At 37.7% G+C, this 21,322-nt stretch overlaps 1 protein-coding gene across 1 annotated transcript; it reads right to left on the bottom strand.

Annotated features, from left to right (window-relative positions):
- Positions 1–589: 589 nt before the first annotated feature.
- Positions 590–13,584, bottom strand: Smp_008830 (putative helicase; the record flags this gene model as incomplete). Its single annotated transcript, XM_018796722.1, has 12 exons — positions 590–980; positions 1,115–1,390; positions 2,421–2,609; positions 2,717–2,861; positions 5,184–5,377; positions 5,559–5,863; positions 7,424–7,709; positions 9,230–10,045; positions 10,090–10,370; positions 10,410–10,510; positions 10,551–10,702; positions 13,534–13,584. The coding sequence occupies 12 exons, from the start codon at positions 13,582–13,584 to the stop codon at positions 732–734; spliced, it is 3,045 nt and encodes a 1,014-aa protein (XP_018651835.1). The 3' UTR covers positions 590–731.
- Between the last annotated feature and the right edge of the window lie 7,738 nt (positions 13,585–21,322).

Raw genomic sequence — 21,322 nt, 5'->3', positions numbered from 1 at the left:
GTGCAAAAAATGTGCCAACCTAAAGTGAAACACAATGTTGATGGGTTAGATGCCTTTTTTGTAAATGATGATTACATTAAGGATATGCCCAGTGAACTAACTAGAATAATTATAAGATGGTATCGTAATCCAGCTGTTTTCAAGAATTATAACTGTTCGTTAGGTATTCGATGATTTTATTGATTCACAGGACTGCAAATGTGATGTGGCCATGTTAAACAAAATTTATAATTCGTTGTGAAATTTTTGAAGCGGACATTCTAAAAAACATCGTTTTGTTCGAAAATCTACTGAAGTTTGGTCATTTATAAGTAGTGTCGCTTTATCAAGTCAAGTCTATTGTTAACAGTCACTTTCTTAAATATATTCGATATGAGAAAGTTATATTTTGAGTTTTTGATCAAATGAGTGAATTCTCTGTCACTAATCGTTTTCATTAGGTAGATTATTAATTATGTGAATTTAAATGTATAAGACTATTTAGTAGAATCGAGTTAATGCTTTGGTATACACTAAAATATTTTTATTGTTGAACGTTGTTACACTTCAGATTATTATAGACACCAAATGAAAATATTTGGCAAAGAGTAAATTTACTAACAAATCTTTATTTATGTAGGATTTGATAAACAATACACCAGTATGAAATCAGGGGAAACGAGTACATAAAATCAAATGCAAGAGGCCTACAACAAGAATATAAGACAGAGACATTTACAAATCACTGTTATTTAAGCAGTGACCTTCTTTTTCTTTGAGTTTCCGGACATTTCTGCAGTTGAATCAGAGCCAATCCCACCAGCTGAAGTTGACTTCCGCTTTTGGTTGGATACTGTGGATGTGTTAGATGGTCCGGAATTTGCAGGAGTGAGTGATAAATTATTCGCGCCTGCTCCACTGCGCTGTTTTGTTCGGTCTTCCAAGTCACATATTTCTCTCTCGATCAAAGTAATAAGAGTACTGCAACGTCTTTGTAGCTCCTAAAATAAAAAAGTGAACAGGTAAGAAAATAGCAACTGCAATTTTCCCAAGCATATAAAGTGAGAAGTCGATAAATAAATTCAAAACTCCACTAAGTATAAACAACCACCGGCGATTACTTGACACTACTCACCATTGCTGTGCGAGATCGCAAAAACCAATCAAATCGAAACTGTGGGGCTAAGCGAACTGCAAGACGTAAGTCATCATATACATTGTCACGATCGAAACCAAGTTTGTGAAGCATGCAGATTAAGAAGCGATCTTCCTCCTCGACATAGTTCTTCCCTTTATTTGTTCCATATTGTATTCGAAGTTGGTGAAACGGTGCTCGATATCGGGCCATCTTTAGATCAAGAGCACGTTTTACGGCAGCTCTTCTTTGGATTTTCGCTTCACCACGCTCAATCTGATGAGTAAACAAAAAAGTGAGATAAGAATATTTTTTAAAAACTTCACGGTGAAGGTATATATTTTATTTATTTGAACACATAAATATTGATACAAAGGGGCACTGAATACATATGAATCACACAAGTCACTTGGTTTGTATGTGGTCTGTGATACTGCCCGGGTGCCCAAACCAAAGCAGGTGGTTTTCATAAGGGGCCACGCCCAAAGCCTTTGACCTAAAGGTCTGATCCACAAGGAAGTGGAGCAACGTAAGGAGATGCAGTCCCATGGTAACCGGTGACCAACAATTGGTTCATACGCCATTTGTTCCCTCAGGATCTTGGAGCCCATGTGCACCATTGGTTTGGAATCAGGGTTTGCCAACTTCCCTAGGTGGACTCTCCGTGTCCACCAACCCGGTTAAAGCTCCGGATATTCGCTTTTTGTCCTCTCGATTTCGTAAACAACACCCCCGCCGCGAGAAGGCAGTGAGTAGAACTTCCCTGGAAGTGGCTGTATACGCGTGGTCATGTGAGGGCATTCCGAGAGTTGACGTTAGATTAGCAGGATAAACTTCTGAAAATAAGAAATAAATTACTGCTTTATTGTGATAACATGTGGAATCGAGAAATAAGACTTAATTGATTGGCGCCTGTAAGTCTGAAAATTCATGTGGTGATAGACCCCTTATTCATTCTGTCGTAAATCTTTCCATAAGCAGTTTAAAAACAGATTAAAGCATACTAACATTTAAACCGCTCATTATAATTAAAAAGATTAGTATTGTAAATATTAATTATATACACATATATAAATATATCAATGGAGGTGAAAGCGATCATATCTGGCGATGTGATTTCAGCAAACACACAACATTTAAACTTAGCTTTTATTAATACGAAAGTGTTCGGGTGAAATTATTACAACTGATTAACTTTCAGTAACCGCACTTATGTAGTCACTAATCGTAATATATGGAAATTCAAGCTAGACAATGTCTTTCGAATCATCAACAGGGATTAAAATCGACATAAATTAACAATTACCTGAGCCATATGCTTGTCGACATCTTGTAACTCGTTACATCTTGTCCAAAAAACACGAGCATACCGTTTAACCTCATCTGGAGTTTTACCTTCTACATCTACTGAAATTGCTTCTAAATCATCACGACCGTGTTTTTCGTTAGCTTTGATGAATTGTTGAAAATCACGTTTCGACCAGTTTGTGAAACCCTAAAAAAACACATATGATTATTTATTTGGAAGAGATCTTAACTAAATAATAAGGATTTGAGTACGCCAAATAGTAATAAGCTATATCATATCATTTATTCATTTACCTGTGTTAAAAGCTCTTCCTTCTCGGCAAGTTCCTCTTCAGTTAATGGTTCAGCTTCATCTATTCTAGCTTGTTCTTCCAGACGATCACGCTCACCATCTGGTCCAACATCTGGGTTACGAGGAACTTTATAATTAATACTCTTTCTGAAACCAAACAAGAAATAAAGAAGTGACACCCCAACAAATTTACATTAAATTGTTTCAGCATAATTACCATAAACACAAGGTGAGCAGGGGTCTATCAAAGTATTTTCCTTTTCCTATACCTTTCTGATTTAGTTAATGAGTTTCAAAACGTCATTCTTAGTTGTTTTTATGAAGTCGGTAGTTTGGTCATTCCAGTAGCTGATATCGGACGTTTAAAACTGTTAACCCTACAGTACATTAGAAATGTAAATTAGTCAGTATTTTTACACATTTAACGAACAATCAGAAGACCATATAAACGGTCCCAGTGTGGTGTGGTCTACTTATATCTATATAAGTAGTATATGGTGTTGGTCAGACATAGAATGTATTTTGCCAGAAGACCGATGTGCAAAGAACTGAAATGAAGCGCAATCGTTTGGAAAATGCATGAGCAATGAAATTAGAGAAGAAACAGAGAAGATTGAAACAATTGGTTGTTAATTTGCAAATTGACTGTTCATTGTTTGGTTATCAGAATTTACTGAGATAGTCTGTAATTTTTGCTTAAATACATTCGATTGTCCCCAACCAGTCGTGTTCTGTTCACTACATTTGGTGTCGCTGCCAACCAGAAGGAGGAAGGGTGCTGTTCTGCGGACGCCGCTGCGGGTCTGGAGTTGAGGTGCTAGTTGGGGCAGTCTGGTGCGGAGTGGTGGCGTCGAGTGGAGTGTTCTGGCGGGGCGGCGTTGGCTGTAGCGGGTGCTGTCGACGGAGAGGAGCAGTGGGACGTGCGGCTGCTGGGCGGACATCGGATGTAGATGGCTCAGCAGGCCGGTGGAGTACGGGTGTTGAACGTCCCAGGTGCCGGGTGGATGCGGATGTTGGTGCCCCGGCAGGTCGACGGAGCTATGGAGGTCAGCGCGCCGCAGACTCGACATTCTGACGGAGAGTTTGGCACAGACTGCAGTGGAAGAAGATTGCGGCTTGGCGAGCAGAACCACCGCATGGTCGAATGCTTTAAAGGGGGGACGAGTGTGGTGTGGTCTACTTATATCTATATAAGTAGTATATGGTGTTGGTCAGACATAGAATGTATTTTGCCAGAAGACCGATGTGCAAAGAACTGAAATGAAGCGCAATCGTTTGGAAAATGCATGAGCAATGAAATTAGAGAAGAAACAGAGAAGATTGAAACAATTGGTTGTTAATTTGCAAATTGACTGTTCATTGTTTGGTTATCAGAATTTACTGAGATAGTCTGTAATTTTTGCTTAAATACATTCGATTGTCCCCAACCAGTCGTGTTCTGTTCACTACACCAGTTATATTTCAACCTTAGCTGATTCACTGACTTGATAGACTGATGCCACGTTTGTTTTTCCTAACATGTTTTTACTCAAGGTAGCATGGCACATGGAGGTAAGAGATTGTTTAGCATAGGTAGATTTCAAAAACACTTCAACCGCTGATGATTCTTAATTTTATTGACCTATTTAGCATATTTGACTAGCACTCTACATCTAATCTCAATATTGATTACTCCCAGTGGTCCCGATGTATGGGAGGAACGCATTGAAGGCATCTATGATCAAATACTAGTAACTCTACATTTAAAGGTCATATTTTATAGTCATCCAGTGGAATAGAAAACTACTGCGGAGTATACTCCTCTCTTTGTCAAAATACGGATAGCTGTATGATGTAAATTGGTAAAAGTCAAGTGAACTTTCTTAATTTGGGTTGAGATTTCGTTAAACATCAACCTACCAGGGTTGATCAGACCTTCAAGGTGAATAGAATGGTCGACGTGTTCAACAACTTCACACCCTATGGTCAATTAAGACGGTGACATAAACCAGTCCTTAGGCAACATTTCGCATTGAGAGGATGATAAACACATCTCAAATATGCATGCATTGTTGAGTGAGGCTATCAGAAGACTATTTTGTCAGCGTCCCCGTCAAACAGGGCTGAATCATGAAAGTATTATAGGCCCGTAAGTGAATCTCTTGGTAGGAGATAAATTAGGTTATCTTCATTTTTTGTTACCCACACCCTCTGTCGCGATTAGTACCTGAGAATCTATTAGTTTTTCAAAGGTTTGTGAAACTAACCACAAGATCTTTGGTCACATATACAACAATGTTTATGTACAGCTATTGGTAAAAAATTTAGATGTACATAAAATGGTGCGTAATAATCTTTAGAAACTACATATTATTCCTTTTGTTTGTATTTCAACTTTTATTCCAGCTTTTGTAAGTTCAGCTCAAAAATAGGGAAAAGCAAGAATCCAAGGTTTTGATTAATCATTAAACCCAAGAAAATTAGACCAACCTGAATGCATATATTTCCTTATCTAAAAGCTCAAAAAGTCTTGGGGGAAAAAACTGGAAATCTTGCACATTCGGCTGCTTCGGTGGTCGAGGTGGTTTCGGTGCTTTAGGTTCAGAGACACGAAGTGCTTCACGAAAGTATGCGTCTACTGCATAATTTGCTTTGCGTTCACGTTTCGGAGGTTCTATCCAACCCTATTAAAAATAAAATATTTATTAAATTAGAATACACAAACCACAAATGGTGAACAGTAATGATTCACAAATACACATCATCATTAGTAAACATAAACGACTCAAATGACAATTGCAAAGAGAAAACATTAGGAATGGATTACTCTGACTTTATCTAAACTATATCATTAAAATCACATACATCTAATAGGGAAGTGCGACTTTGTTTTTCTCGATAATCTTCTCCCTCGAATATATATGCTGACGTTGGTGCACCGTTTTCATCTGCCGTATCGAATTTTAAAGACCTTAAATTAGATTCTCCCAATTGAGCCAGTTTTTCATTCATCTCAGCAGTCTTTTGTTCACCTCGAGCTAGGATAATATCAATATCCTCATCTTTGAAATCACTATCTTTGCTACGGAAAATGTAATTGGCACCATGTCTGATCATATCTAAAACATCACCCTTCTGAAGTTGGTTTGATTTTTGCTCAACAAGACGACCTGAAAATAGACGATGAATAACAAGAAAATGGGTTTGAAGTAATTCACACGACAGTTTGTGAACACCAAAATTGGGTATTGTAGATACAAAAACAATACTTTCATCCGGCAGCAGACTGTGATAGGCAAAATTAAAAATTAGATTTCCATTTAAAAAATTGGGTGCTGTAACATAATTTGAAAAGAATTAATGTACTTGACAGGATTGATGTTTATGCATATTCCAGTTGACAAATCTGACCTTTGATGGAGAAAAGAGTTTGAAGGTTAATTGGAATCGTATTGGAGTTGTGGTTTAATGATTTGGGTCGCCGATTTTTATACGGTGGATTTTTCAATTTCAATTTAAGTCACTTACTCTCTATGCTGTAAGATAATAGTACTAACCAAACTGTGCTTTTGTAGAACAAGGATCAGTGAATAAACCTGCATTTGGCTAAATTGTCAAAGCTGTAAGTTAAAAACGTGAAAAATGTCGAGAATATCCGTTTATAAACCAAGGCATCAGAGTAATTTCAACAAATATATGACTGGTGGTGGTGCTTAGCTTTTTTCTAGTCTTTCAGACCACGAAAGATAGATATGGATTATTATGCTCGAAGTCATACTCAAAGCTTATAATTACATCGGTCTGCTATTCACCAACGAAATTAGACACAAGTTGCCACATTTTGCAAGCTTAATCTTGGTTGTCAAGTAATATCGATCTTGTCAAATTGACGGGATGATGAAAATCGTAAGTTACTGAATCTACCTAACGAACACGAATAAACTAGTTATTATTGGTAAGAAATGGTTAGTTTCATGATTAAAAGTTACGGCTTTTAATATGCAACGTACTTTTAAGACCATGGATATTCATATATACATCGAAAATCTAACATGCATAGATCAACAGATCCCTTAAAAATGACAGACGTTTAAGTCAGAAAAGAATCATTTGATCATTGCTAATTAGGGTTCATATTATGAGAGGAAAGAATTAACCTGATCTGCAAAGTTTCATTGACCTAGTACTCTGTATTCAATTGGTACTGACATTTCAAATACGAATGTGCTGAACAGATCTTATATTTTAAAGGAATGTAATAAATAAACCTATCAAAATCCTTAAATGTATTAACAGAAATCAGTAGTCGTCTATTTTTTTCAAGAACATCCGTATCATTTCCTAGTGCTAAATAGTCGTTAAAAAGATCTAGTAGTGTCATTATACACAAAATTGCTTAGGGATTTTGAACTAGTAACTGATAGTTTAAATATGCAAGATGTACTTTATTTTGAAACAGTCAGGTAAGTTTCATATCCGAAAATGTATGGACCGTGATCCGGGACACCAACTTGTATAGGATTTATACCGTCTACGGGTTTCACAGCGATTAGATACGGGACTGTGGTAAGCATTAGATATGGTAATTTTAGCACGATACACAATTGATTGGAATTTCAGTAACTATTATAAGTGACTGTAACATAATCTGGAGTAACTGTAAGTCGATCTTTAATTGTACATCATAAGTCATTCAGTTTAAAATGGATGGTTCCGTATTTAAAGATTACCTTGTTGAATAACCAAGTTATCCAATTTGAGCTTCATCTCAGCACGCATAATAATACGTTCCTCAACTGTATGTTCTGTAATTAATCGAAAAACGCGTACAGTTTTGGTTTGTCCGATACGATGTGCTCGATCCATGGCCTGAAGGTCAACTTGAGGATTCCAGTCTGAGTCATAGATGATAACTACGTCAGCTGTGGCCAAATTGATACCCAAACCACCAGCCCTTGTAGAAAGCATAAAAAGAAATTTGGTGGAACCTGGACGATTGTATTCATCAATTGAAATCTAGATTATAATTAGAGGTGACAAAACATTCAAAAAGAAATAGAGTATTAAATGTAGGTTTTCAAAATTATAAACATACGGGTCAAAACTAAGGATCAAATGTTCGAGACTTGAAAGATAGTGATTCCTCACAGCCTTATCCCAACAGTACTTAATAATAACAAGACCATATATTAGTAATAAGATTGATCCTTTCCTTATAATGGCTAGTAAAATTGTCTTATGATATTTGTTATTGGGTCCAATTTATCGAAATTAATCAAGCGCATTCACGTCAGTGGAATAGTTGATAACATTGGTGGATACACATATTTGAACCGAACTTGGGGAATAGGCAGAATTTATCATTTTGTTATCTGACTGGTAGGGAAAAAATACAGTAAGGGGTAATGACCACTGTCAAGGACGCTTTCAACACACTAAGCAAGTTAAACATATTAACATGAAAACAGGTCGACACAAAGTGTGAAAATGCTCGAGGATTCGGGTGAGATGGAGAAACGATCAATACATTTACGGTCTGAACGAAAACCAGCCGGATTCTCGCGAGTGCTGTTATAGATATGAGGGCAATTATCACTTCCCGGTTGCTCACACCGTGGAAGGGTTCTTCAAGAGGTACCTGAAAAGGAAATTGGATTAGAAGTGGTCATAGTGACCCGAGAGTGTGACCACAATGCCCAAGGGACAACTGCCTGAGGTCGGTCACACACGACCGTTTTGTAGGTAATTTTTGTGTTAGCTCTGTACTTGTTGGAATCTTACCACCGGAGACGGATGTCTGTGGGATAAGGCGAGGTGTGCACTTTTAGGGTCGACCTTTTCCAATCCCACCCCTCCTTATGGGAAGGCAGCATCGCTGTAGATGCTGGTTGTCCGAGAGAAACACCTTACTGCTGTCACACCACTCTACAACCAGCATTACGACTTTGCCCTCAGATCTTGAGTCACTGCTTTTAGTCTTACCGTTCTCCAATCGACCTGTCTGGCGTGGTAGAACCTACAGGAACATATGTTCCAGCCAATATAGCTCGGTTGGGTCATCACAATAGGCAAGCCCAACCACCACGTCAAGGTAGCAGCACCTATCAACACTACTATGACCAGAAGTCTGTGGCTTCATGAAACGATACTACGACCAATTCTATCTCCTCGGGCTTCCTTTGATGTGCTCCTACGTCATGCAGCACCGCACGCCAAGGTAAGCGGTGGCTAGGTACAAGAAACAAATGTCTCAGCAAACCCAGTTTAGGATGGAATACAATCTATGTTGACCTGAATATTTGGTATCTCATTACTACCCTCAACACTAGTTATTTCGTGATTCCACTATGTGCAAATTAAGCTTAGATGTTTAGGGATGAATATTATTACCTTTCGTATATATTCTATCCTCAGAGGTTATGTTTTTCGACTATGAATTAAATCTTGGATATCAAAAAACCATAATACCTATTTTACAAGCTGACGACAAAAGAGCATTTATTACCGTTCGTGAGGTGAAATGGTGAAATACTGACCTGGCGTTCTTCATGGGGTGTGGATCCGTCTAGTCTAAAGTACTCATGGCCGCGCCACAAACAATAATCTTCAAGGATGTCCATCATTCGCGTCATTTGACAAAATAAAAGGACTCGTGATCCTTGTTGTTTGAGTTTTGGTAGCAGTTTATCCAGTAACATCAGCTTTCCACAATTATCAACAAGATGATGGTCTGTTGTAAACGGAGGGCCTGGTTCTAGCCCATCGAATAAGTAAGGATGATTACAGCATTTACGAAGTTGCATGAGAATATTAAGAAGGCGAAGACGATCCACTTTATTTCCTACAGAGTTCACCACATCAATATCTTTCATTAAAATCTTGGTGTACAAGTCACGTTGCATTTTACTAAGGCCAATATAAATCTTGCACTCCTTTTTTGGTGGTAAACGTTTCTCCACATCAGCTTTAATTCGTCTTAACAAAAATGGTTTTAGAACTGCATGTAGACGTTGAACTAAACTCTCTTCGTGATCATTATCTGTTTTGAACATATCATCAAACATTTCAGATGAAGAAAATAAATCCGGCATTAGGAAATTTAATAAAGCCCATAATTCATGTAAATTATTTTGCAAAGGTGTACCGGTAATCAAGAGACGGTTTTGAGAGCGAAAATCCCGAACAATTTCTGATAATTTCGACTTCTCATTTTTAATCCGGTGGGCTTCATCGATTATCAAATATATATAGTGAAATTTTTTCAGAACCGACTTCTCTTTAATACACATTTCATAACTTGTGACAATAACATCCCATTCCTTTTTCAAGATCTCCTCTTGTATTTTTTGATTCTAGAAATATAAAAAATAAGCAACTCAGTAATAGTGGCATTTACCCTTTCATCCTGGTTTCCAATTAATGAAACTGTGCGCAAAGAAGGAACCCAACGAGCAAATTCATTCATCCAGTTAGAAAGTGTAGATTTAGGCACAATCACCATATGTGGCCCATGTTTGTGTCGACAGTGTTTTATATAACCAAGTAATGATATTGTTTGTAAAGTTTTCCCTAATCCCATCTCATCCGCCAAAATCCCATTTATGTTATTATGATGGAGTTGAATCATCCAATTTAGACCACGGATCTGATAGTCACGCATCTCTCCTCCCTTTACATCTAAAGCGTAGAAAATATTAATAATAATTTGTTACTTACACCATGGAGAAGCCTCGAAACGCTGAATACCAGATGAACTATGCTTAGTTTCGGTTAACAGTTCTTCATCTTCTTCCTTTTCAGTACGACGATGTCGATGGCTGAATAAACAATGCTTCGAATAATAATCGTATAACTTACTCTCCAAAAGAATGAGAAGTAGGAGAACTAATAGGCTGCTCTTGTTTGATTCTTGATGGACTAGACAGATCTTTTGTTCCAGAACCAATAAGTTTCACCTGAGCATAGTGCTCCGCCTTTTCGACCAACAAATCAAGCTGCTGAAGTGCTCCCTAAAAATGAAACAGAAGCAGCTGAACAATCATTCATAAGTACAAACTTTGTATGAGGAGTGATGCGATTGCAGTAATGGCTATCAAAATTACAGAAGCACATCTATATCAAAGTGATCGCGAATTACGATACCAAAAATATGATCTAGTTTTCGATATTTTACACTTCTATTGCAGTTAACAGCGGAAACTCGCTTTAGGCTAAACCTATTGGAGCTTTTAACCGTAGGTAGTAATGATAAAAGACAAGGAATAATTGACACACAAACATTAACGACTCTCTCCATTCTTATTTAACTTTGTCGTTGACATGCTTTTAGAGATAACACTTTCATCATCTAAATCTCCAGGAGTTGAACTTTTACCGTGAGACTCACTTGTTGACTTAGAATACACCGATGACATAGTTCTATTTAGTGAAGACGCTGACAAAATGCAGTCTTCTGACCACTATAAGCAACTATGCAGGCATGTTCTAGATGCGATTCTCCCCCTCGATGTGCAAAATGTCACTTCAGGATTGGGTTGCATTGACACCTGTACTAATGATAGGGAGTGAAGTAGTTGAGCGTGCTGACCGCTTCACTTATCTTGGAAGTCTTATCAGACCTTGTGGTTTGTTGTTTGACGAAATCTCAGCACAGATGCAGAAGGCTCGACTAGCTTTCACCAACTTGCGTCATTTTTGGCGTAGGCGAGATATCCGTCTATCAACCAAAGGACGGGTTTACTGCGCAGCAGTTCGTTCCATCCTACTTTATGGCAGTGAAACATGGCCGGCAAGAGTAGAGGATATTTGTAGGCTACTAGTATTCTATCATAGGTGTCTTCGAATCACTGCTCGTATATCCTGAGACCACCGAGTAAGTAATGCAGTTGTTAGGAAACGGGTACTAGGTAAGGATGGAAAATCGATTGATGAAGTAGTAAAACTTCATCAGTTGAGATAGCTGGGACACGTGTTACGTATGCCCAACCACCGACTGCCCGCCCCGACGAGCAATGCTTTATGGTGTAGGAGCAGGTTGGAAAAAAGCTAGGGGCGGCCAGACCAAAACGTGGCATAAATCCATGAAGTCACTGACAAGTGGACTGAGCCATGTTGGTAGGTGTAAATCCCCTGGTTGGGATCCGCGAGATGATAGCAACCGATGGTTAGAGACCTTGAATGACATGGCTCAAAATCGCTTGCAGTGGCGAAGGTGCATCCACTATTTGTGTTCTGCCAAATTCTAGTCTTCTGAATTCTTTATGTCTCTATCTTTTTTCTCTTTCCAAATTTATTTCACTGGACTGTACTCCTTCAATAACATCTTCAAACCCTAATCTTTCAGATTACTGCTTATACTCTTACTACTTCTACCACTATGGAATTTGAATCGACATCTGCATCTCTGTACTAATGTGGTATGGCAGCTCGAACTGATGTACGTACGTACGAAGTTCTACATTGTGACTGACTGACATTAAAGACTCAATAGTGTCAGCAAATGCTATCTCCTAATTATCAAGCGCATGTTTATGTATGATATTTTCAGCTACATGAAATACTTGGTAGCAGGTGAAAAGTTGATTCAACTAATTTGGTTTCGGTTGCGGAGTTTTATTGACAACCTACCTGTACCTGGTACAAGAATTACATCACACTAAAAAGTACTACTTAAGGTCAAATGCATGAATCTTTGATCCGTGAATTAGAAAAAATTTAAATTTCTGGGACAAGAAATGTAAAACACTAAAAATGTCAAAAATATTATAGTTGAAATCATGAGTCAATTGAAGCTAGACCACCATGGAAAACCTGGAAACACTGGACGGCCGTTTCATCCTATTATGGGACTCCTCAGCAGTGCGCATCCACGAACCCTCTCTCGCGAGATTCGAACCCAGGACCTACCAGTCTCGAGCCAGAGCCCTTAACCGATAAACCACTGAGCTGGCATCCAACGGTGTTAATGTCTAACTTCAACTGATCCACGGAGTTGAGCAACCATTCACCAATTGTCATCAGTGAGTTCCTATCTCACGACAGACGTGGTTTGCACTCCACTGGATGCGCACTGCTGAGGAGTCCAATGCTAGGACGAAACGGCCGTCCAGTGTTTTCAGGTTTTCCATGGTGGTCTAGCTTCAATTGACTCATGCTTTCAACCATGAAACATACTAAATCTCCACAAAACCCCTTCTGATAATCAAAAATATTAATTAACAGAACGGTCCACAATTCATTCGAAGTACAGGATAAACAAGTAGTTGGTTGGATCCGAACCCAGCTCCATTTTATAAATTGTGTCCTTGTTTCAGTAGTATTTAGCTTCTAGTACAAACGCATAGGAACGTGTTAATAATTAGTAATTATATATATATATATATATACATATATATATGTCCAAACTAATTAATGAACTGTCACCCAATGAGCAGATTGTGGGTGGACGCTACCTAGGGATATCATACTGGGACGAAACATGTCAGGTGCTGAGGCTTTTCGTGATAACCCGTATGATGAAAACAGCCTAAAGATTGACGCGACCTCCGCGAAACCCATTTAGTTGACCGAAGAACTCAACCTTTTATACACAAGTCTACCTCGATCATCTTAAGAGTTTATTTAGTTTACTTCGATTTAATTGCAAAACCTTTTACGGCTTCATGGGATAAAATTATTTTGATTTGTCCACTTTCGTGATAACTAGTCTAAATTAGGCAAGTTCTGGAGTAATAACAACGTTGAGCTTAATTGAAGAAATAGTTACTAGCACGTCAAGTCAAAAATCAGCATTAACGGTGGATTAATACTTAATTTAATAGAAAATGCATGGTAAACTTACCTGGACATTATTTGCATGTGTCCCTGAGTTGGATTCTTGTGCTGGATCCATCTACATAATATACACAACAAATTATTAATTTAAGGTGAATATAACTAATATGGAAGATCTGAGAGTGGCAAAATACTTAACCCATGCAACTTTTATCCATCTAATGCTGTGAAACCTTACTCAATGACCATATCAAACAACTTTGAGCTTAATCATGGAAAAATGTTTTGGCCTAAGATGTATGGGTTCTCAGGGTAAGGCTAGACAACTGAAAACAAAGAAATTAGAACGGGATTTAGACCTGCATTTTATTGGTTTAGAGCCACGTTCTTAAATTAATGAAACTTACGTCTCCCCCACTCAGCAGTTGTCACAGTTGTGTAGTAGTGTACTGCTACATTTCTAATCATAAGGTATTATTTGAAATCACGGAAGCACGAGGAGTGAGAGGGAATATCCAGTATTCCTCTTAAGACCTTGGCTGACATTGCTTGACTGTCAAAGTGGCTAATAAGGTTGAAACACCAGACCATCAGGAACCGCCACATGACGTACTACTATTACAGTATAACTGCTTCCACAGCAAGTTGCAGAAATATATTGGCTGAATATATTACTGTGGTAAGCAATAGATCGATAATCAATGAAACACGACACAGTGTTGCAATGGGTGGTGGTTTGGAATGTACGGCAATTGGTGTATTTTTAAAGTAACTCTGTTGAGTTATAATTCATAAACGTTTGTAGTTACCAATGAACAAAACTACTTTAGTTGCATGTGCGATTTTCCGGATAGCACTTCCACTGAATAACTTAAACACAGCTTAACAAGAAACTATTTAATGTGTTGTTTTGACCAACCATACTTATATTTGCGCACTTGTAGGATTAGCTAAATATTTAGGCATAACATATAGACATCATCGGATTTGGAGTCACACTCTGTGAATTCTAACTTTAGACTTTCAAAACAATACCACTCCCACAGAGACAGGGTAGGCAAGTAGTCATTTAGGTCAGCCCGAAAAGGTATAGGAAATAGGGATTATACAGATATTTTGACCATAAAAATGATAAAATTACAAGGACATGTAACCTTAAGGACTGCTGGAAAGTGTGAAGGCTCGTGTTTAGCTATAAGGTGCTTTGAGAATTAGGGGAGCAAATAGAAGGGAGAGTGAGGAGGGCTGGAGAGAACATAAGGAAACGTGAGTCAACGACTCAGGAAGTAAAAGCAATGTACTTAAACCCGTTACGGAAAGCAAAAGGAAGCAGTCAGCATAGACACAAGCCTTAGATTAGGACAATATTATATTCGCAACTACGAAAGTAAACAAGCAACCAACCCGCCAGACAACAAATGTTGATTTGAGCGCCAGAAATGATAACTTTAAAAAGGGCTCAAAGAGTTCTTGTAAGAATAAAAGACGTTTTAGCTTAAACAGTTCCCATACATATTGGCAGTGAGTCACTGATGTCACCTGGTGGGAACAAAGTAATATTTAACGATGAAAGAGGAAAAATATTAGTAAATTACAATGAGATACTATTTTCAGTCCTTAAGGATATGTCACGTTTTCTCTCAAAGACCTCCCGTAAAGCCGCTTGAACTGACTTAGCCGACATCGAATTTCAATGTTTGACTACTCTTAATGAGTAGAAGATTTGTCTATTGTCCGTCCTGCTATGTTGTGTTTCCAGTTTCTGTGTGTTACCCCAAAGAATTATGTTGGGTCTGAGCTCAAATAGATATTTAAGGGGATATCCAGAAGTGTCTAACACACTTCAAATTCAGTGACCTTAGGGGTTCTTCAAATGAATTGAATTTGAGTCTCCGAACTGAGTTTGTGGCTCATCGTTGGATACGTCCCAATGTACCCTCATCATTTTGGAGTGAGGGAGGATACATTATGTTTCCATACTCTATACGGGGTCGAACAAAACTGTCGAACATTAAATGGAGAGTCCTACCACCGAACTAACCGAAAATTCACTCTTTGACGTTACCAGTGCGCAATTTGCTAGAAAGACATTTTTGTCTCAGTTAGCGATAGACTTCAGATCACAGGGTACCAACACTCCTAGATCATTTTCAACTTGGGATACCTCTAGTTGGTAGTTACTTAGGTTGAGTGTATAATCTGCAATATATCTTAGAAGGATTACTTTAAACTTTGAATTGTTGAAGATCGTTGCTATCCATCCGACTTTGAAGTGGAGTGAGATCCTCCTGAAGTGCTAGCTTGTTATTTTGGTTACAAACTTCTCTCTAGAGTTTCACATCATCAGCGAAAAGTCATAAGTCGGACGACACCCGTTGAGGAAGGTCGTTCATAAACATTAAGAAGAGAAGAGTTCCTAGTACTGGAACATGGGGAACCTCACTAGGACATTTCGCAGCCTGAGAAAAAGTGAAGTTTACCAAACCCTGAAAAGCAGACCATTTGGATGTGAAATAAGCCAATCAATCAGCGGTGACTTGATGCCTTACCGTTTGAGCTTACTGGTAAGATACATATGACTGACCCTATCAAAAACTTTTGAGAAGTCAAGGTATACGACCCTTTCTAAAACTGTGATGTTGGGGTGAAAGGAAGATTATGGACAGTAAGTCGTCACGTAGACCTCCTTTAAAAATTGGTGCTAATTAAGCCAGTTTTCTTTTTTCTCTTACCGTGCCTCGGCTTGTCGATTAGCTTTATCTTATACTGAAGCCTGTCTTCTCTTATCGACCTCGTATATTGGTCCCCCGTGTTTTTGAATTGCCTATATGTACCGTTCACCAGTGACTTTTGCGTCTTAGCATTCTAGGAGTGTGATTCTTTGTGACTATACGTTGCTTGAAACCTTAGGGGACCGTTCAAGAGACAGATTGTTTTGTAACACATCAGATCGTGTGCAGTAAGAAATCTTAATGAGAATCTAAATCAAGTTGAGGGTAGGCATCTCGGTATACCTGCTGTAGATTGTTCTGTAAAGCTGGCATATCATCGCTTTTCGAAATCCCAATGCCTGTTATTAGTAAGATGTTTCAACGTAGTCTTGATAGCAAAATTCAAGTCTATCACGGCGAGATCGCTTTTTAACAAAAGAGCTTGGATTAAGAGGTTGCCACTTATGAATTCTTCGTTTGTGAAAATACAATCTAAGCATGAGTATTATTAATATCACTTAATTCAGGCAGCTCATCTATTTTGTTCGGTAAAGCTTTTGCGTTCGTATATAGCAGTCTATGCTTTCGATTTTTAACGCGTGAACTTCCTCAGCCTGTTTATGTGAATGAGTGTGAGTTGCAAGGCAGCCCACCTACACATGGCTTCGCAAGTTGATAGTCTTTGTCTCTTCTACGTTTTTTCCTTGATCTTGACAGTCCATAAGTGTAGTGGTCAGTTCTCATCCCCTTATCTGCCTAATCTCTGGATCATGTGGCCTGTTCTGATATGCATGGATTTCAGTTGGTAACTGGAGTCTCTTGACACGAAATGGTAGCCATCATTCGAGGGGATTGGAAGGTCATCTTTATTAACCGGGGTCTAGAATCCCCGTCCTCCTTGGCTAGTCGGACAGCTTATCCAGTCAGTATGTTCTTGAGCCTCAAATATTGCTTTATGAAATTCCACCATAAAATATCATAGTCTGCATAATCAGGGTTCTTCTTTTCTGACACACCTTGTACAATGATACTCTTTCAAAGAAAGAACATTTCAAAAGGTTTTTCAGAGGGATGTTCCTTATTAGATTGGGCTTAGAATATAGTATGTCAGGCAGTATCCTTACATCTGATTTCAGCCAGTGACTGACAAGCAGAACATTACCTATATCAGTGGTTTTGGTGAACGCTACACGAAGGAGTATTGGATAATTTTGGTGCTCGAAATCCTTTACACAGGCAAGTCTTGTAACAGCTAGTCACTGAAGTTTGAGAATTTTGGGCTTCCTATTTACCTTTCACCTGACTATCTTGACGTCTCTGTCCCGTAGACTTAGAGAAGGGTCGAGCCATCTTTAGGGTTCATAATCATGAGAAAAATCATCTCGAACCGCATTCGTTTTCCCAGGTCTTGACGTTGAAGTTGGGGTACTTATTGTCTGAAGGTTGTACTGCATTCTGGATTTTTATGGTTGATTGGTTGGGCTAGGGGTAGATCTCACGACCAACTCTCTAACTGATTTACCTACAAGACCTGTGATGTTCAACATTTTCGACGGTGACACTCGATCCTTTTTAACTCTATTGATGAAGACCCAGTCATCCATAGAGTTTTCGGGAACCACGGTCGCACTTGGGGGGCCTATGTTGGGAGAAACAAGTTTGATGAGAGAGTCTATCACCATCGATGTTACGGCGGTGCCGGGTTTCACCATGTCCTCAGTGGTGTCGGTGCGTGTTCCATCAATACTGATGTTGTAGAAAGTCATCTTTTTTACTTCGCTGAGCATCTTTGTTTTTTTAGCCGTTCCAGAACTGCTTTTATCCAGGGTTGCTATCAGTGTCTTTCGCAGACCTATCAAGAGAATGATGATATTGCTCAACAAATCCTCAGCATTCATATTGCATGTTCCGAATACCCAAATGTCATCTGACTAAATTTGTTGTAAGCAGTTACTGTAAGATCTGCGCATGCTTCATGAAATCAACCCTTGTATTTGTCACACTGAATGCCACAAGTGACAGCAAAACAACATTCAGATAGCTTACATGAGTTCTTCATGACCATAGTGAAATGTGAGTTGTTGGATAAATCGCAACAAACTTTTTTGACCGTAAAATAAAGAAGAATTCACTGAAAATGGATAGAACGGGTAAAGCATTTGGCAAAATGGTTAGGATATAATAAAACTAGTTTTGATGTGGAAAACTAAACAAACCAACTAGCAAGCCGGGGCAAAAGCACGGTAGGCAAACCTTTGCAACAGCCTTACGTAAGACCTTTTCACGTGATTTCCCGTCATGAAAAGATTTTCAAGGTTGATCGACATGGCCGCGTCGAGATAGTCAGCACTGATTGTCTCAAGCCAGCACACGTTGGGCTCACCAGATGTAGATGGCATCGAGATTACGTGCCAGATGTCGACTTGGATCCCTCGATAGGCCAAAAAACAGAAGGCTCTAAAAGGTCCAGATAAGATATATTTGTTGGCCATCTCGTCGTATCGAAAGAATGTCGAGACGTGCCAAAGATTACAGGCAAAATGGCAGAGTGTAAGAGCGTCAGCACAAGTAAGATGGACAACAGAACGCAAAGTGTTTTTGGTACAGTTAAACATACAAGTACAGTGAAACAATCACTGGTACAATTGATTATATTAATAATTGTTTCCAATACACCGGTCGCGTTCTCGTCGTAAAAGCAGGTCACTACAAACTATCAACTAGGGTAAAACTCAAAAAGAAAATTAATCCACCAAACGTTGAACTGCTGCAGGCCTAGGTTCAATATAAGATTTCTTATAAGATTTTCTTTTTCAGCTGGGAAGAATTGATACCTTCCAGTCTTTCTTTAAAGGGGGCATCTCAGTGTTTAAATAAATCTCCATTATTTGACACAGTTGATAGACTTTTTCCTTGAGTCCAGCATTCTAAATCATATTAGTATATGTTGAGTGCACAATATATTGTCGGCTGTAGTATTAAAGGCTTTACGGAGTGCCCTTCATATTAATAAACACCGCTTAGTATTTCAGTGTTTCTGATACCTTAGGTTTAGATGACCCATCAACCACCGTTCTACGTAGTTATTACTAATACAGAAATGGTTAATTTTTCTCAAATTGTTACGAACTTAAAGACAGTGTAGTATCTGAGAGCGATGATGTGAGTCAGTGTGCATTCGCTCCTCGTGTTGTAATGCTTTCTGTAATATTAAAACCGAATGTCACTTCCAGGCTCACGAAGTTTTATTTCAAATTGTTCAAAATTGTATATAACGGAAAATGTCGAGAGGAATTTATAATTAGTAAAGTTTCATGACTGTTGTGTTACCGTCTGAGAGTGGCTATAGTGTATGAAGAAAGCAAACCAGTGGGTAACGTGAAACGTAGAAGTTTGTAGATGGTTTTAGCTTTAATTTTACCCCTTCCGAATGAAGGCGTAGGTATTTGTGGCGAAATAAATCAAAACGTAAATCCACATGATGATTATGGCGTGACATATTCAAAGTACGCCGTAAGAATGAGTTTTTTATTCAACTGTGTTATACTGAATAAAAGAAAGATTTTGATGACTATGTAATTGGTACAAGAAAAAAGGGCCAGCAGATAACTGGAAATATAGACTGAATTCAATAGATCACTAGTATTATCACTGTACTAGTGTAACAACGGGAATTCAAATGTGATCTGAGTGCAGAGGGTGATTCGACGAATCAAAATTTATTTGGTTAGGCTAAACTATGTTCTTTTACAAATAGCGTGAAGACTTTTATTCACATTAAATCTCATTAAAACACAAGCTTCGTGAATATATATATATATATATATATATATATATATATATATATATATATATATATATATATATATGCAATGAGGGATGTAAAGATGAAGTGTGCATCAAATATTACACTCACATATTTTGTGCCCTCCTGTAGTAGTAATTTGACTATATGAGTCTATGGTTTTGATGCTTTTTTAACTGCATGAAACCATCAATTTTTTTTATCTACAACGTTCAAGTGTTGATAATATTTATTTCCATTTTGCGATACCGGTTATTAACTTTGGCATTTTTAATCCGTCAACTTTTCTCTCGAGTTAAAGTATTTGAGTTTAATTCAACCAAATTAGAATGTACATAGGGATAATAACATGTTATTATCATTTTTCAAGTTACATCGCACACTACAATCAATATATTATTGAAAACTGTGTTGTATGTAGTATCGATACAAAGTAGGTATCCACCATAGCAAGATTCATTGCTTTCGATTACCTTTTTAACAATGATTGTTATACAAATAAAAATTTTGAGACCATTTATCATTTAGTAGTGCCTTATTATAAACTGATGTCAGCGTACGTAATCATTTATTTTATTTATCTCTGATTTAACTGTAGATTTGTCTACACGAGTAAACTCAAAAACTAATCGTTTGTACACGGAAAGTTGTTACTACTTCAATCTGTTATAAGCTATTTAAATAAAAGCCTAATAGTTACTTAACATGAACCATATTAATTGTAGTCTCTGATGTTTAAATTTCTTCTTATATTAAAAGAACAATATCATAAGATCTATCTAAGCTAATTGCTTGAACAACAAAACACTCATAGAAAAGCTACATTATACATTGAAAACGTTAATTAGTTTATCGAATTGTATTATTTATTCCACTATGTCAATTGCCTGGTTACTGCTATAATAATTTTAAGAAAATTCTTCTCTAGTTGAGGTTACAGTTGTCACTTATATTCTATTGAAATACAAGAAAGAAAAGAAAAAAGAGAATATGTCATAAATGAAAAAAAATAAAACTAGGCATTTATCGATATTATTTTAAATAAACGGAGTAAATAAACAACTAAATTCACTTTTTTGTGTGTATTAGGACGTTTTCTTTAAAATGCTTAAATTCATCACTTTGCATTGATTACTCATTGTGATTTTCTACTATTTTATCAGTAATAATTTCCCTAAAGGGTTAAAATTTTAATTTTATTTTAAAAATAATAGAATGGAATAGTAATAATATCAATATTAAATGAGCAACTTTAATATATACATATATCTTCTTTAAGAACTAAATTAATTTTCAACCGTCTGTTGGTGTTTTTGCAAATAACATTTCCGTCAATTCCA

The sequence above is a fragment of the Schistosoma mansoni genome, chromosome 4, assembly GCF_000237925.1.
Source record: "Schistosoma mansoni strain Puerto Rico chromosome 4, complete genome".
NCBI classification, from domain to species: Eukaryota; Metazoa; Platyhelminthes; class Trematoda; order Strigeidida; family Schistosomatidae; genus Schistosoma; species Schistosoma mansoni.
The sequence above is the reverse complement of the archived record's forward strand: the minus strand, read 5'-3'. Positions and strand labels throughout refer to the sequence as shown.